The sequence below is a fragment of the Kogia breviceps genome, chromosome 12 (assembly GCF_026419965.1).
Source record: "Kogia breviceps isolate mKogBre1 chromosome 12, mKogBre1 haplotype 1, whole genome shotgun sequence".
NCBI classification, from domain to species: domain Eukaryota; kingdom Metazoa; phylum Chordata; class Mammalia; order Artiodactyla; family Physeteridae; genus Kogia; species Kogia breviceps.
This window is the reverse complement of record NC_081321.1, coordinates 98,275,556-98,292,914: the sequence shown is the minus strand read 5'-3', so window position 1 is coordinate 98,292,914 and position 17,359 is coordinate 98,275,556. Positions and strand designations below refer to the sequence as shown.

The window sequence follows — 17,359 nt, the reverse complement described above, 5'->3', positions numbered from 1 at the left end:
TGGACCGCCAGGGAATTCCCAATAATTAATATTTTGTAATAGAATATATCATAGAAAAGTGACTGGATGGAAGTAGAGAAATATCACTATTCGTTCTCTCAGGTGGAGGGACTCTGAATATAAACTTTTTCAAAAAAGACTTCTCGGATATCAAAATTTTCTACAGTGAATATACACTACATTGAACTTGTACTGAAGTCACAGTATGTAAAGCAAACTTCGTTTAAAAAAAATTACAACCTATACAAAAAGAGCGTTACTAGCTGTCTTAGAAAGAATTTAAAATTAAGGAAAACACCTATTGTAATAATAAAATCAGTCATCACTGATTGGCTGCTGAGGACCGGCACAGAGCGGTTGCCCGGGAGGCGGGGCTGGGCGCGCCATTTCCGGGGCGGGGCCTCGGCCGCGCGCGAGCTGGTGGTCTCCATGGCAACCAGCGGGGCCCGAGCTAGGCGAGCTTGGAGCAGCCACCGCCGCCGCGCAGGCCCCGCCCGCACCCCGGCCGCTCAACCACCAGCCCTCCGCCGCGACCCCGGCCCCGGTCCCAGCTCGGCTTGTGCTCCCGCCAGAGGCTGCCCGCGCCTGCCTCCTGCCGCCGCCGCCCCGGCCTGACCTGACCGGGAAGCAGTTCCGGCGGGCCGCCGCCGCCGCCGCCGTGACTCATCTGCCTGCCCGCATTCCCCGATCGGGCCATCTTGGTGGCGGCCGGCGCGGCACACGGAGCCGCGGAGGAAGCCGCGGAGACCCAGGTACGCGCCCGCCGCCCGCCCCAGGCCCCGGCGCCGCCGCGGGTGCATCGGCCCTTTGTTCTGCCCCAGGTGGGCGCCGGGCACAGCGTAGGGAGGGGGCCTCGGCGGGGGCGCCCGCCTCGCCGCCCGCTCTTTGCTCCTCCCACGCCGCGTCCCTTACTTCTAACCCCCGTTTCCGCAGTCGAAACCTTTTTTAAACCATGTTTTCATCCTTCAGGGCCCAGAACAAGTCCACCCTCCTGTGCAGCCCGCCATGGCCTTGTGAGGGCGGCGATCAAGGAGCCACATCCGGAGCTGGGGATCCGCAAGGCTCTGCACCCCCTGCCTGCTCTGGCTGTGCTCATCTCTCGGTCCGTCTGCCCTGCCTTCTTGTTTGGGCTTCTCAGCCACGCTGGGTCTTGAACCCTGCCCTTTCCTTGATTTCTCTCTGGGTCTACCCAATTTTAGCATCACAGGTGCTCAGGTTCTGGGATACCCAAACCCCCTTCTCCCGCTTCATCAGTCTCAGCCTTTGGCCGACCTCTGGCCGCCATGGTTCAACCCCAGACCGCAAAAGCTGAAACCCCAGCCTCTGCAGCTTCTACCAATGCCCAAATGGATGACGTCATCGACACCCTGACCTCCCTGCGCCTCACCAACTCCGCGCTGAGGCGGGAGGCCTCGACCCTGCGGGCAGAAAAGGCCAACCTCACCAACATGCTGGAGAGCGTGATGGCGGAGTTGACCTTGTTACGCACCCGGGCTCGCATTCCCGGGGCGCTGCAGATCACCCCACCCATCTCGGCCATTACCTCCAACGGGACCCGGCCCCTGACAACGCCTCCAACCTCTCTGCCCGAGCCCTTTTCCGGAGACCCTGGCCAGCTGGCGGGGTTCTTGATGCAGATGGACAGATTCATGATCTTCCAGGCCTCGCGCTTTCCCGGAGAGGCCGAGCGAGTGGCGTTCCTCGTGTCCCGGCTGACCGGGGAGGCGGAGAAGTGGGCGATCCCCCACATGCAACCCGACAGCCCCTTGCGAAACAACTATCAGGGATTCCTGGCCGAGTTGCGGAGAACCTACAAGTCTCCGCTGCGGCACGCGCGGCGCGCCCAGATCAGAAAGACTTCGGCCTCGAATCGAGCCGTGCGGGAACGGCAGTCGCTCTGCCGCCAGCTGGCCGCCACGGGCACGGTGCCCTGCCCCGTGCACCCAGCCTCCAACGGGACCAGTCCAGCCCCGGCCCTGCCCACCAGAGCTCGGAACCTTTAGGAATCGGCCACCACCCTGGTCTGTCTGCCGCCACCCAGGTAGCATACCCCCTTTGCTGCGTAGAAGAAATGTCCGTACCACAGCATCGCCCTTGTTTGGAGACATCCCTTCCTGCCTCTCTTGTTCCATAAGGACGTCTGTCATTGCTCCTGGGCGCCCTGTGACCCACCTTGCTTCCTGGTGTTACGTGCTAGCTTGGGACCTCCACTGCATGTTTCCCTTCCCTCGCTTGCAGTTCCAGCTCTTCTAGTGGCCACAGCTCTGCTGCTGGGTCACGCTGACCCCGCAACACACTTTGGACCATTTGGGCTGACCTTTCCCAGCCTGACCAGGTTCACAGACGCTCCTCTTCCACTCTCTGCAGGCCCCACGGCAGCTCCCCACCTGGTTGCCCTGTTCTCAGTAGTGAGCTTGCTGCTGACAGAAAGAAGCCCTTTTGGCCAGGCGGGTGGCTTCATGGGGGTACCTGGAGAGGAGAGCCTGGCATCCTGCCCGTAGGAGGTTGCCAGCCCTGCCAGGGCCCAGTGTAGCAGGCAGGGGCCTCGTCTCTGCCGTCAGCGGCCAAGGATCACAGCTGGGAGTGTGGTTCCAGCGTTTCCGGGGGGCCAGCTTCACCCTGCACACGAGTATGCAGTCACTGGGCCCCATTGGTGCCACTGGGAAAGACTGATAATGCGGCCTTAGCGGGGAGCCCCCGGAGGCTGCACCCCCATCAATGCCAGGCTTTAGCTGCCAGTGTTCTGATAGCGCCAGGATTGGGGGGAATCGGGAACTCACCTGCTAGGAAGGTCGTTGTGACATGGGATCACTGGGCGTTTCCTTCAAGCCTCCACAGGCAGCACATACATGTCCATCCCTGCCTGAGACCCCCAGCAGGCTGGGGGTGGGATCTAGAGGCTCACTTTGCTGCCCTGGACCCCCTGTGGGAATCAGCGGTGGTGTCCCCCCAGTGGGAATCAGCGGTGCCCCCTCCTCTTTGCCCCCTGGCACTCAGTGGTGCGCTTGTCTAGCTTGAGACCTGTTCCCTTCTCCCTGCAGGGGACATGTGGCCTTCACCTCAGCCCCCTGAGCCACACACACGGTCTCTAGGTCTCCAAAGCCTCTGTGTAGCGTGTCCTCCCCGGGCCTGGGCTGTCCATCCGTTGTCCAGCCTTTGTCCCAGAAAACAAAGGGGCTGGAGACCCAACTCCTCTGGGATGCATCACTGAACCCTTAAGGAGAGAGGGTGTCTGCCTCTGCAGCCCCGGCCAAGGCCTTGCTGGCCTTTGCCAAGGAAAAGAGCTGCGGACTGCCTCGGTCCTAGTGCGGTGACAGTGCAGAGCCGGTGCCCGTGTTCTGATTCTGAGGGGCAAACCTGTGCCTCTTAGGGGTGGGCGGCCTCGTGCTTCCTCACGGGGGGCGCCCAGAGTCACTTTCTAAATGAGTCTTGGCCAAGCCCTTTGGACTGTGATGCTCCCGCCATATTTCAATGCCAAATGAACCGCATTCCCATGACCACCCGGGCGGTGGGAGATGGGCCGTCTTACCTTGGGTTCATCTGCCCCTGTTCTGCTGGTCCTGGCCTGACTGCAGGAGGGCAGCCTCTCTGCACCCCTGCAGGCCTACGTCTTGGGACCCCCAGAGGTTGGCTCCGAGGGCCCATCCCCTCTTCCTAAGAGTTCCGATGATGCAGGGGAAAGTGACTGCGTTCCTGAAGCAACCACCGCCTACAAGGTCAAGGGTGATCAGTGGTTGCCGGGGTTCGTGGACCCCTGCCGCCCACTCATCATCAAGTCTGTTAGCCCAGTTGCCCTGCTGAACCGCCGCCTAAACACAGGCTTCAGGCCCCCCTGGATTCCCGCCAAGGCTGTTCAGGCGGGGCCGCGGTGCTTGTTAAGCGTGACGCGGGCGAGGGCACACAGCGGGCCACTCTTCGGGGGGGCGGGCCCTCCGGTGGGGGGTCGTGCAGACCACTTGCACTTCCTGCTCTGTTCTCTTCTGCCTACCTGCCAGGTGGAGGTGCCCACAGCTGAAGGGGTACAATGACACCCGGGGAAAAGGAGGCCTGCCGGGGTAACTGACACCTTGAAGGTTTCCACGTGGCCCAGCCCAGCCAGCGCAGGAGACCCAGGACGGGAGCAGGGCAGGAACTGCTCGCCGACCCCTGGCTGTGCCCAAGTGGCGTTAGAAGTCCTGCTGTGTTTGCGTTCGTGCTGCATTTCAGCTGCTGCGCGTAACCCGGCCTGAGCCGCTAGGCAAGGCTGGCCGTGCTGCCCGCCTGCGCCCGTGAGCGGCCCTCTGCACGTGGGCCGGCGTGCCCAGCCCCGGCTGCTGCTGCAGCTTCGTCTGGGTTGGCGCTCGCGGTTACGGGCTGGGGACTGGTGCTGTTGGACGTCTGCAACCTTCTCGATCGCTTCCTCCACCTTGGAAACCGGAGTAGATGCGAGGCCTGGGGTTGGACTTGGAAGCAGCCCCACGTTGGGACGCCCCGGTGGCTCTAGTGGAGGACACGCTAGTCCCCAGCTAGAGAGGATGAGACCCGAGCTCCATGTGGTCCAGAGCGAGAGCAAGTGACTGGGAGGGTCAAGCTGGAGAAGGCAGCGGGGGAGGGGAGCTGCTTTGTACATATTTGGGGTTTATAATGTCTCTAAATTTAAGAGAACAGGTGTTGATTTATTAAAGGGACAGGCGGTTAGTAGTGTTAAGCAGTGCATGTGAGGGAAAGTTTTATGTTTTTCGTGGTGTTGACGTTATTTGGACTATATTGCGTCTGTCTGCTGGTCTCCGCGGTAACCCATCTGGTAAGGAGGCTTCATGGCGCAACAGGGCATCGTTCGAGATCAGATTTAGAAGAAGGGGTGACCTCCGGCCTACTGTATCGTGTGACCTTGGGATTGACTTGATGTCCTGAAGCATTTCGGTGACTTCTAGGAAAAAGCCAAGACCCATCTCACTGGTCCCAGGTGAGTATATAATGAGGAAGCCATGACACGGAGCCCAAAAGTACCCCATGAAGATGCAGGTAAGATGCCCAAGCTGCTGTTGTCGAGAGGGACAGAACTACCTGCTGGACCGTGATCCTGGCAGTTCGGCCTTTAGGAGGAGGAACAAATGTGGCGAGAGCTGGGCAGGTACTTAGGTTTCCTTAAGGGAGCAGCCCCGTGACGGAACGAGCACACACACCGGGGCCAGCTACCAGGGGTGGAGTTCGGGCGGGAAGAGGGGAGAGATCTTAGCAGCCATCCCTACCATCCTGCAACCAGAGCCGTAAGCCTGAGATCCCCTCTGCTCGGAAAGCCTTAGCTTAGGGGCTTAGAGATGAAGGCACAGATGGGCCTCTGGAGGAGGCAACACGGCACCGATTGTTGGGCCGGCGGCAAAAGCTTGCCTGAGTGGGGAGAGGGCTGGGGTTTAGGATAATTCCATCACCCACCGCGTGCGGACAGAGCTGATGACTGGGGTGGCCTGGGGCTCCCAACGTGGGGTGTGGCCATTGGCAGGGCTCGGATGCAGTAGAGGGGGTGGGGTAACACCAGCTCCTGCTGCAACATCAGTAACTCCTTTGCATAACCCAGTAACAATGTCCTGGCGGCTTTCATTATCAAAGCCAACCCACACATCATAGACATTTTGGAAAATAAAGTAGTAGAAAGAAGCACAATCTTGACATTTGGGTGTTTCTCCTAGTCTCTCCCCGCCCCCCGCCCCCCATGGTTTCTCTGCTTTTCGTTTTAACATAGTTGTGATACTACCTACTGTCATGAGACGATGTCGTGTGTTTTCGTTTACGCCACGGGCATTTCCCCGTGTTATTTCTGATTTTATGTTGAAAGGCCGTGTCCTCCTCCGACAAGCGGTGCCAATGGTGGATCACCAACGCTCTTACTAACTTTTCACCATTAGGAATGGATGAATATCTTTGTGCATAAAGTTTTCCCCAATGTCAGGTTATTTCCTTAGGGTAGATTCCCCGAGGTGGGATTTATTGAACTAAAGAATATGAGAACTTGTGAGGCCATGATTGCATACTGACAAATGGTCTCCAGCAATGTTTGTATCCATTTGCACTGCCACCGGCAAAGATACATGTGCTCCTTTTACCATCTTGCCAGTGCTGAGTATTCTCATCTGGCCAAATACTTGCTAATCTGATGATGACAAAAATAGCATTGTATTTTAGTTTGCATTTGTTGGATTTCTAGCAAAGTAGCACATCTTTTCCTGTCAGGCAGTTGTATTTCTTCTGTGGATTGTGGGTGTCCTCGGCTCTTATCTCCTGGGGGTCAGATAAATTTGTGCGAGCTCGTTGTATATTAAAGATGTTAACCTGCTGTGTGTCATACTCGTTGCGCATGTTTCTACCTTTTTACTTTTTGGTGTGTTTTACTGAACTTGTAACTTGATGCGTAGCTGATCCATTCCCTCACTTGGCCCTGTGCCCGCCAGACGCTTAACACGAGGCAGGCACATATATTTGTCCCCTTTGTTCGCGGCTGTACCACTGCACTGGTAGCAACGGCTGATGCGTAGTAGGTACCCCACAAACGTTTGTGAGACTGGCGTGGGTGGATGTGCTGGGCATCCGTGGTGCGTCACGCAGACCACCCCGCCCCCGAAGTGCTTGTGGACCAAGAACGGTTCACAGACCTTTTGGTCCCAGAATCCCTTTGCACCATTAAAAATCCTCTGGGACCCCAAAGAGGAGCTGCTAATGTAGATTTTGCTTATCGATATTTACCGTGTTACGAATTAAAATGGAGAACGTTTCAAAATGCTATTTTGAAAATAAACTCATTACCTGACAACACGAATAGCATATTTTAAAGAAAACTATTTTCTAAAAAAACTCAGTGAGAAGAGTGGCATTCTTTCATCATTTTGCACATTTCTTTAATGTCTGGCTTGATATCAATAGAAGACACCGGGGGCCTCCGACCTTCCCCTGTACTTCATCTTCAGCAAGATCACACATCACGTAGCCTCTGAAAAATTCCACCGTACACTCAGGAGACGGCAAGAGTGGAAAAGACACAGGATATTTTAGTAGTATTACGAAAACAGGAATACCTTCCAGAGCCGGAAAGGGTCCTGCCCACTTTGAGATCCCCCGGCCTGAGAAGAGACAAGAGTAGTCTGTGCTGCAAACACCTCCATCTGTTCTCTGTGGTTTCCCTTCACTGCTTTAAACCGAAGGTCTTTGTTTCCCTCTAGAATTAATAAAGGCACTTCTGGAATTAGTTTGGCTTGTAGTGTGAGGTGAGGCTCCAACTTGACTTTTCCCCAGTTTTTTTCTTTATAAATTTATTTAATTTATTTATTTTTGGCTCGTTGGGTCTTCGTTGCTGCGTGCGGACTTTCTCTAGTTGCGGCGAGCGGGGGCTACTCTGTTGCGGTGCAGGGGCTTCTCATTGCGGTGGCTTCTCTTGTGGAGCACGGGCTCTGGGGTGCGTGGGCTTCTGTAGTTGTGGCACGTGGGCTCAGTAGTTGTGGCACACGGGCTTAGTTGCTCCGCGGCATGTGGGATCTTCCCGGACCAGGGCTCGAACCCGTGTCCCCTGCATCGGTAGGCGGATTCTTAACCACTGTGCCACCAGGGAAGCCTTCCCCAATGTTTAAACCCGAGATCACCTACTGACTTCTTTCTCCCCCTCGTCCATGTGTTTCCTCCAGCACATCTGAAAATCTTATCTTTTGTGGCGCCGACTTTCCCAATATCTCGTGATCCATCTATTTCCCCCAGAACTTCCCTTTTAAAAATGATTTCGGGTTTATATTTTGCATTCCTAATAGAGAGTCTTCCCCTTCGGGTTTTCTTAGCTGTTCTCACCAGATGAACATAAAAATTAATTCTAAATTTTGCCCCGAATCCCAGTGCAGACGCAGGGCTGGCAAATTGTGCACAGGCCAGAGCCCTGGAGGGTGAGGAGGCCGCTGCTTCGTGCCCACGCAAGGCCTGGCCCCTGGGGTTTCAACCAACGTTCCTCTACGACTGGTGGCTGGTTCGCGGTCAAGGGTGAAAATCTGTGTCCCAACTGGCTAGCCTGCTGCCTAGTCAGAATCTTCTGCTCGGAAAAGTCTAGATTGCACACGATGCCCTGGCTGGCTGGCCCCGGACCGCTGGTCCTAAGAGGTTTACAAGGGCCCCACTGTGTCTTTCAGAAGTCCTTCCCTGGGTTCCAGAACATCTGGACGTAGCTGGGGCGTCTTCTGGATTCCAAACTGTATTGTGCCCCCAGAAACCTGCTGGTCACACTTCAAGCACCACATTTTAAATCAGTAGAAACCGCTGACTCTCTCAGATCCTATCTGAGCAAAATTCCAAAGGCAAGAGGCTCATGTGATCCGCCCGTGAGTTTGCAATGGCTACCTCAGGCTCTGGGCATCTGCTAAAGCCTCTTCCTGTCGGAAAAAGTTAATTTCTAGGCATACACTACAGCAGGGTATCGAGCTGGGCTTCTCCTGTCGTGGCCGAGACCCACATGTGCGAATGAAAGCCTGTACTCCGAACTTTGACAGCTGCCGACGCTCCGTCAGTCCCCGCACTTGAAGGGATGTCTTAGCTCTGTCAGTCTACCAGCGCCCAACGGTTGCATAGGCTGGCTGGTTCTTTACCGAACCTGTCTTCTCCTCTTTTTCTGGGCAAAAAGCCAGACTGCATTCCCCAGCCTCCCTTCCAACCTGGCGGGGCTCAGTGATGGAATTCTCACCAGTGGGGTGCAGGCGAGAAGGAAGCTCCGTGTTCTCTCGCCTTCAACCATTGGATCCACGCTGGTGGTCAAGGTGACCTTGGAAAACAACAGAGTGAAGATGGCAGATCCATACAGCAGAGACCCCAAGCCACAGACTGTGGGAGAGCTGCCGGCACCCCCACGGGCCTGGGGCACTGGGCCTGACTGGGGGTCGGCTCCCAGCAGCGAGCAGGGGGTGGGGGAGTGAGCACCCGCAGTGGCTACAGCCTTTCCAGGAACCCTACGTCCTCTTTCCTCCAGTGGCCCTGACACGAGCATCAGTGTGGCCCGGCGAGGGAAGAGCAAGGTCCAGTCAAGAGAAGGCCTCTTAGCCCCTCCAAAGCCACCAGGGTCACGAAGAGCTCCGGCCAACGCTGGGGAGAGGGGATGAGACACGCCCCAAATTGTTTGAGCCAAACATTCTTTAGAAGCAAACAGGGCTCAGTCTTAACAAGAGACTGTTCTACGCACAAAAATGGCAAGAAAACCTGCTAATGTGGCGAAGATATCATTAAGGGGCCTCCTACCTAGTGGGAAGGGGTCTGACAGATCCCACTGGATTGGGGTTTGGAAGAAATGAGAGTTTTTCTATTTCTATTCCTAACGATTTGCGACGCTTCAATAAACCAGTTACACTTAATTCACTTAAATGTTGAAACCCCCCACAAAGCTATGAAATAACAAAGCAGGAAAAGCAGAGACAACTCTGGTAGTCTCAGTCTTAAAGGAGCTTTAGGGCGTCGGAGCGATGCTGCTCTTAGCACGCCGACTGCCCAGAGGGCTTCAGAAGAACCTTTGGAATCTGAGTGAGAAAAGGACCACAGTAACACACAGCTGTGCACCTGCTGTCTGCCAGACGCGGTTCTAGAAACCGAAGATGTAAGGGTGAGCAAGACAGAGACTTTGCCCTTGTGGAGTCCTCCTTCTTCCAGGAGAAGAGAATGATAGACCCACGTGTATCTCCTACAAGGGAGGAGGGTGGGTGGGGTCCAAGATCTCTCCAAGGGCTTGATACGGAGCAAAGCCCCCAAGGAAATGAGTGAAGTGGGCTTAGACTCAAGCCTGACTGCGGTCCCAAAGAGGAAAAGTTATTCAAATCTGTGTTTAGTCTTAAAATCGATGGTGCCTTAGACTCAAGGAAGTATTTTTTTTCAGATTTGAGATGACACTGAATGTATAATTTTCTGTTCTCCGTAAAACTGACTTAATATGATACACATTTTATCATGTTGTTAAAAAGTTTATTTGAAAATAAGCTAACGATTTCATAATATTTCCTTACATGGAGGTATATAACTTGCATAGCTGTTCTTCCCCGGGCTGGCTTCATTTAAAAAAAATCAGGATATAATTTACACCCAGTGAAGTGAGCCGAACTTAAGTGCATACTTCAACGTGTTTTGACACATGTATGCACCCGTGTCACATACCCCAAATCAAGATGTAGAACATTCCCATCACTCCAGAAATTTCCCTTGTGCCTTCAGCCTCTCCCCACCGCTGCCAGGCAACTGCTGTTTTAATATCTATGCCCACAGATTAGCTTTGACTCTTCTGGAACTTCATATCGATGGATTCATGAAGTGTGTGTACTCCTTTGTATTTAGGCTTCTTTTGCTGCTACGACGTTTTGAGATCCATCCATGTTGGTGTATGTACTAGTAGTTCATTACTTATTCTTGCTGATTAAAGGTCCTCTTCATTCTGTAGACAGACCCGAGCTGTTTTGCCATTCATCTGTTAATGGACATCTAGGCTACTTCCAGGTTGAGCAAACACAAAGTTGCTAGGGACGTCCCCGGACAAGTCTTTCTGTGCACATGTGTTTGCATTTCTCTTGGGTCACTACAAGGAGCTGAATTGCTCCGTCCTAGGTCAACTGTATAACCTTATAAGAAACGGCCAGACTGCCTTCCAGGGTGGATGCACCATTTTACGTTCGTGGTTGTGTGTGTGAGTTCACGCTGGTCCAGCTTCCTCTCTTCCCTTGCTGTTGTCAGTCCTTTTCATTTCAGCCGTTCTGGGCGGGTTGCAGTATCCCATGATGGTTTTACTTTACGTTTCTCTGATTTCTAATGATTCTGAGCCTTTTTTTTTTTTGCTAACCATTAATATATCTTCTCTCCCCCCACCCCGATGTTCTATGAAAAATATCAAACACACAATAAAAGTTGAAAAAAACTGTATCATAAACACCCATACATCCACCAACTACATTCTACAGTGAACATTTTGCTAAATTTGCTTTATTGCATAAGCATCCATCCTTCCATCCATCCTCAATATGTCTTACTTTTAATGCATAGAGCAGTAAGTGAAAGATATCAGTAGACTTTACCTCTAAGCACTTGGCATGCATAACACTAACTAGACTTCCACATTTGTTTACAGTTCTTCTTTTTATGGGCAGAAGGGGGGTTAATTCACATACAGTGAAACCATCTGGAGAGTTTTGAAACATGCATCTGCCACTGTCACGCAAGCCCCTCTCAAGATACAGAACATCACCACACAGAAAATTCTCTAGTGCCCCTCCCAGTCCTAAATACTTTTGTCAGTCCCCAAGACACAAAAATATTCTGTAATTCCTTCTAAAAAAATTATAATTTAAACTTTTAAAAAGATTTTATTGAAAAATAGTTGATTTACAATGTTATGTTAGTTTCAGGTATGCAGCAAGGTGATTCAGTTATACGTATTATGAATAGCTATTCTTTTTTAGATTCTTCCAGTATTGACTTTTACATGTAGCTTTCTGATTCATCTCAAGAAAGTACTTTGTGGATGATATGAGACGGGGTTAAAATTTGTCTTTTTCCCACATGGACATTCAATCGCGTTAGAATAACTTGCTGAAAGATGCTCTGTTTCTCCACTGGGTCGCTTTGGTGACTTTGTTCAAATCAAACGACCTAATAGAGTTGGTCTGCTTCTGGACTCCTTCTGTTTCACAAATCTATTTGTCTATTTCCACGCCAGCACCATGCTGTCTTGATTACTGTGACTTTGTAGTAAGCTTTGAACTCAGGATGTGTAAATGCTGCACTGACGTTCTTCCTTTTCAAGACTGCTGTGGGTACCCTACATCCCTGCTCTCCAGTTGGTGAGTCACTAGACACATGTGGCTGTTTAAATTTATTAAAATTAAGTAAAATGAAAGATCTAGTTCCTTGACTATAATAACCATATTTCAAGTGCTCACTAGAGCATTTCTACTATCACAGGTCTATGTTAGGTTCTTTGCAATTCCATATAAGTTTTATAATCATTTCATCAATTTCTATTAAGGAATCCTGCTGGGACTCTGATTGGGAAGGAATTGAATCTACAGATTAAAGTGGTTGGAAACTGATATTTTAATAATGTTGAGTCTTCCAGTACATGAATATGGTTTGTTGCTCACTTTGTTTAGAATTTCTTTAATTCTTATCAGCGGTTTTGTAGTTAATGGCCTATCACATCCTTTGTGAACGTATTCCTAAGGATTTTATGATTCTGGATGCTATTTTTTTTTTTTTTTTTTTTTTTTTAATTTTTTTTTGTGGCACGCGGGCCTCTCACTGTTGTGGCCTCTCCCGTTGCGGAGCACAGGCTCCGGACGCGCAGGCCCAGCGGCCATGGCTCACGGGCCTAGCCGCTCCGCGGCATGTGGGATCCTCCCGGACCAGGGCACGAACCCGTGTCTCCTGCATCGGCAGGCGGACTCTCAACCACTGCGCCACCAGGGAAGCCCCCTGGATGCTATTTTGCATGGAGTTTTTTAAACAATTCATTTTGCAATTGTTTCTTGCTAAGGTATGAAACCCAAACGAATTTTTACATTTGCTTTTATTCTGTGACTTTTGCTAAATTCATGTATTTGTTCTGGTAGTTATTTCCCAGGCTCCTTAAGATTTTCTATATTCACGATCATATCGTCTGTGAATAAAGAGCGTTTACATCTGTCTTTTCATTCTGGACGCCTTTTATTTTTCTCTCTCACCTTTTCGCGCTGTCTAGGACTTTCTAATACAGCGTTAGACGGAAGCCACAGAGCAGGTAGCTGTGTGTTACTCCTGACCCGGGGGGACATGGTCGATATTTCACATTTGCTATGACGCTGAATATAGTAAGTTTCTCATAGATGCCTTTTAACAGATTCATGAGATTTCCGTCTCTCTCTCATTCGTGAGAGTTCTCTTTTTGAAATCACAAATGGATGTTGAATTTTGTTAAAAGCTTTTTCTGCAATTTAAACAATCATGTTTTTCCTGTTAACATGGCGAATTAAACTGATGGATTTTCCGATGATAAACCAACCCCCCGCGTTCTCGGGATAAACAAAACTTGGTAATTGAGTAATTATCCTTTTTACAAAAGAGTGCGTTTGCTTTGCTAATATTTTAAAGTACTTATGTGTTTTTTTATCGGTAGGGATATTGGTCCGTCATTTTCTTTTCTGCAGCGTCTCTGTTATTAGGGTTTACGCTCAGCTCATAAAAGGTTGGGAGCTGTTCCTCTCTGTTCTCCGAAAGAGTTTGTGTAAGATGAGATTATTTCCTCCGTAACTGTTTGGTAGAAGTAAAACTACCTGGGCCTGGAGTTTTCTCGTGGTAATAAGGTGTTTGCTAGGGAGTTCAGTTTCTTTAGGGGCTCAATGGGACTAATCAGTCATCTATTTCTTTTTCAGTGAGCTTTGGTAACATGTCTTTTGGGGGAATGTGTCCGTTTTATCCAAGTTAGCAAATTTACTTGCATAAGGTTGCTGATAATATTCCTTAATTACCTTTTTGAAGTCTGTGGGATCTCGAGTGTTTTCCTCTCTTCTATTGCCTAATATTGTATCTTTTTTAAACGTTCTGATTAGATGTTTATCAATTTTACTGATCTTTGCAAAGTACCATTTTTTATTTCATTGATTTACTCCATGTTTCTGTTTCCCATATCATTGATGCCTGCTCCTTGTTTTATTTTTCTAGTTGAAGTAGACTTGATTTGGAATGTTGTGTTAATTTCTGCTGTACAGCAAAGTGATCCAGTTACACATATATATGTCTCTCTCTATATATACATTCCTTAGTATATTCTTTTCCATTATATTTTATCACAGGATATTGAATATTGTTCTCTGTGCCGTCCAGCAGGACCTTGTTGTTTATCCATTCTACATGTAATAGTTTGCACCTACCAACCCCAAATTCCAAGTCCATCCCTCCCCCAACCCCCTTTCCCCTTGGCAACCACCAGTCTGTTCTCTGTGTCCCTGATTTCCGTTTCTGTTTCACAAACAGGTTCACTTGTGTCATATTTTAGATTCTACGTGTGATATCATGTGGTATTTGACTAGTATTCCACTGTATACATATACCATTGTATAGTCATATACCATTGTATATGCATATACCCTTGTGTAGATGTACCACATCTTCTTGATCATTCATCTGTCGATGGACATTTGGATTGTCTCCTCGTCTTGGCTGTTGTCAATAGTGCTGCCGTGAACATCGGGGCGCACGTATCTTTTTGAATTACAGTTTTGTCCGGATACGTGGCCAGGAGCAGGATTGCTGGATCGTGTGGTAGCATTATTTTTAGTTTTCTGAGGACCCTCCACGCTGTTCTCCGTGGTGGCTGCACCAACTCACATTCCCAGGCTTCCCTTCTCTCCACACCCTCTCCATCTGTTTCTATCTGGATCGTTCCCTCCTGCTTCCTCTGGGTTGAATTCGCTCTTCCTTTTCATATTTTGCAAGATGGAAGATGCCTTTTGCTTTTCTTCTTCAGAAGCAGTGGGCCTTCCCCGGGCCTTGCAGTTGGGAGGACTTCCTGCGGCTGCCCGGGGCTTGAGGCTTTGTTTGACATGAGGGGAGGGTGTGGCAAACGGAGTCGTATTGCAGGTTCGTGCATCAGAGGAAGCACAGCTTTTCTCTGGCCTCCTGTCCCGTCCCCACTCCTCCTTGTGGCCACCAAGCCTGGGCCAATGGAAAAAAGCTGCTGAGTGAGCATGGCCTCCGCTGTGTCTGGGGCTCCTGGTCGTTCTAAACGGTCAGAGTAGCCCATAAGCATTGACGAATTTATTAAAATGTTAGCTGTTTTCTCCTGACCTGTCGTTGCGGTGCCCTTTCACCTGTGCTTTGCCGAAGGAGGAGAAGCTGGTGACCCCGTCTCCATTCAGAGGGGCTGCCGCTGTTTAGAAATCCCCTCCCTTCATTTCCTTGTGATCTGAGCCCTCGCATGGGCTCAAGAAAAATTGTGATATTTGGAGATTACACAGCTTTCTCTCGTTAGGTTGGGAGTGATGTTTTCTTGCAGTTTTCTACACCATGAACCTGACTTGGCTTTTTTTTTTTTTTAAGTTATGTTTTCTATTTTATTGAACATATATTCAAACTCATAAAATATTTTAATTTTTTTTTTTGCCAGAAGCTTATTGGAAAATATAAATCCTTTTTTTTCTTCTTTTTAAAAAAAATTATTTTTTGGCTGCGTTGGGTCTTCGTTGCTGTGCGTGGGCTTCCTCTAGTTGCAGCGAGCAGGGGCTACTCTTCGTTGCGGTGTGTGGGCTTCTCATTGCGGTGGCTTCTTTTGGTGCAGAGCACCGGCTCTAGGTGCGCGGGCTTCAGTAGTTGCAGCACGCACGCCTAGAATGTGCAGGCTTCAGTAGTTGTGGCGTGTGGGTTCAGTAGTTGTGGCTCATGGGCTTAGTTGCTCCTCGGCATGTGGGATCTTCCTGGACCAGGGATCAAACCCGTGTCCCCTGCATTGGCAGGCAGATTCCTAACCACTGCACCACCAGGGAAGTGCTATAAATCCATTTTTATTTCTGTCTGGGTGCAAGTTTCCTGCTCACACGCGTTCTCGTTATTCGATCAATAACCAATTACGTTGGATTAAAGTCACAAGAACACATTGTGAATTCACCTGAACCAAAAACATTTAATTAAAGTCATGAACACTCTTTTTGTAAGACTCACCCTTACTAGTAGCCCAATAGCTTCATTTTTTTCCTTGGGGACTATAAAATATTTTAAAATTCTGTTAGAGAATGCACAAGCAAGAAATGTTAGAAGAAAATTTATCTGAACAACTTAAAAGAGAAGACAGTCTCTGACCAGCAGAAGCTTATAATTTGGTAAAAGACTCAAAGAGTAAGCATAAGTGTTTGATAAAGCCATAGGACAGAGGAGGAGGAGAAATTAATATTTTCTGAGGAGTTCAAGAGATACTCCCTCGGGTCTTCATGTATTTAACTCCTAGATATTGGACTGACTTGGCTTTTTTAAAACAATTAAGAAGAGAAAGAAAAATAACTTCTTTTATTCATGATTCATATTGTTTTCAATTTAAAATAGTTGATAGAGCACATTTTCCCTCACCACTGTACCTTTTCAAAAATGTATTGGCTATATTCATACCCACTTTTTATTTCTCAGGAACTTAACTTTCCATAATGTTTATCGATTTGTTCTGTTTTATAAAAGCAATACGTGATCATTGTAGAAAATTTAGAAAATAGAGTATAAAGTATAAGTAGAGTATAAAGGAAACAATAAAATGAAAGAGATCAGTTTTAAATATAATTAAGTACAAAATAATGTATACATATAAAAAAGTTAAACAGTGCAGAAATATATAGGGTAAAACTCAAGGTAAGCCTTATATGCAACAGTTAGCATTTTGTGTTTCCCTTTCAGACCTTTTGCAACGTAAACACATATGTGGAACCTAAGGCAGCTCCGTCTCAGGGTCCTACAAGTGCGAGGTCACCCGGAATTGGGGGGCACCCCTTAAACCCTGCACCTCGCTGCTCTCACCAAGTCCAGCCCAGCTCTTCAATGACGTTTGGGGTTTCCCTTTACTTGGGTCTTGTGCCTTTCTTGTAGTTACTTGGCTTAATGGCATCACATTTACTGTCCATTCTCTATCGGATTATTACTGGGTTTTACCCTTTTTTTCAACTTAGAGGCAACAGCTCTCAATTATCCGTGGTTCCAGTAGTTTCCTACTGGTGCTTCTGGGTTTCCAGTAAGCTCAGCATCTCCTGGGTAGATGAGAAGTCTGTCTCCTCACTGAGAGCATCACCTACTGGTTTATTTTCCTGTTAAATTTAATTGGTTGGAATTTCTGCTATGAGGTAACAGAGGTGATGAATGACATTTTTATCCCAGATCAGCTTACTTCTACTTTAATCCTTTTTGGGGACCTTAATAGAAAATTGTCCATTTCATGGAGATTTTCAGATTTACCAGCATAAAATTGTGCATGGTATTCTCCTAGGCTTAGAAAATCATCTCTGTAACTGTAACATCCTTTTTCTTCTTCTTAATCTATTTTCCTTTTTATAATGATTTGGTTGGTCAGAGATGGACGACTGTATTATTTACTTTTAAAGAATCAGCTATTGATTTAACACATTGCTTTTCTGTTTCATATTCATGAATTTCTGCTTATGTTTTTATCACTTCCTTCCTTCAACACCAGCACTTCCTAATAAGTCAAAGAATCCACTTTCCAGTTTGCACATTAAAAACATTTAAGTTTCCTGGGCTGTGGACAGATATCGGGAGGAAACAGGATTCTGAAGCAATTAAGTCCAGGAGACAGTGGGTTAAACACAGTTCACTCAGGACTTCCCTGGTGGCGCAGTGGTTAAAAATCCGCCTGCCAGTG

General features: G+C 48.9%; 1 protein-coding gene across 2 annotated transcripts; it reads left to right on the top strand.

Annotated features, from left to right (window-relative positions):
* Positions 1-429: 429 nt before the first annotated feature.
* On the top strand, positions 430-6,324 carry RTL6 (retrotransposon Gag like 6). Of its 2 annotated transcripts, XM_067010371.1 has the most exons (3): positions 441-752; positions 970-2,041; positions 3,996-6,324. In XM_067010371.1, the coding sequence occupies exon 2, from the start codon at positions 1,284-1,286 to the stop codon at positions 2,001-2,003; it is 720 nt and encodes a 239-aa protein (XP_066866472.1). In that variant the 5' UTR covers positions 441-752; positions 970-1,283; the 3' UTR covers positions 2,004-2,041; positions 3,996-6,324. The 2 variants fall into 2 exon arrangements, with proteins under 2 accessions (XP_058936937.1, XP_066866472.1); XM_059080954.2 differs by having other exon boundaries at positions 430-752; positions 970-6,324.
* The last annotated feature ends 11,035 nt before the right edge of the window (positions 6,325-17,359 follow it).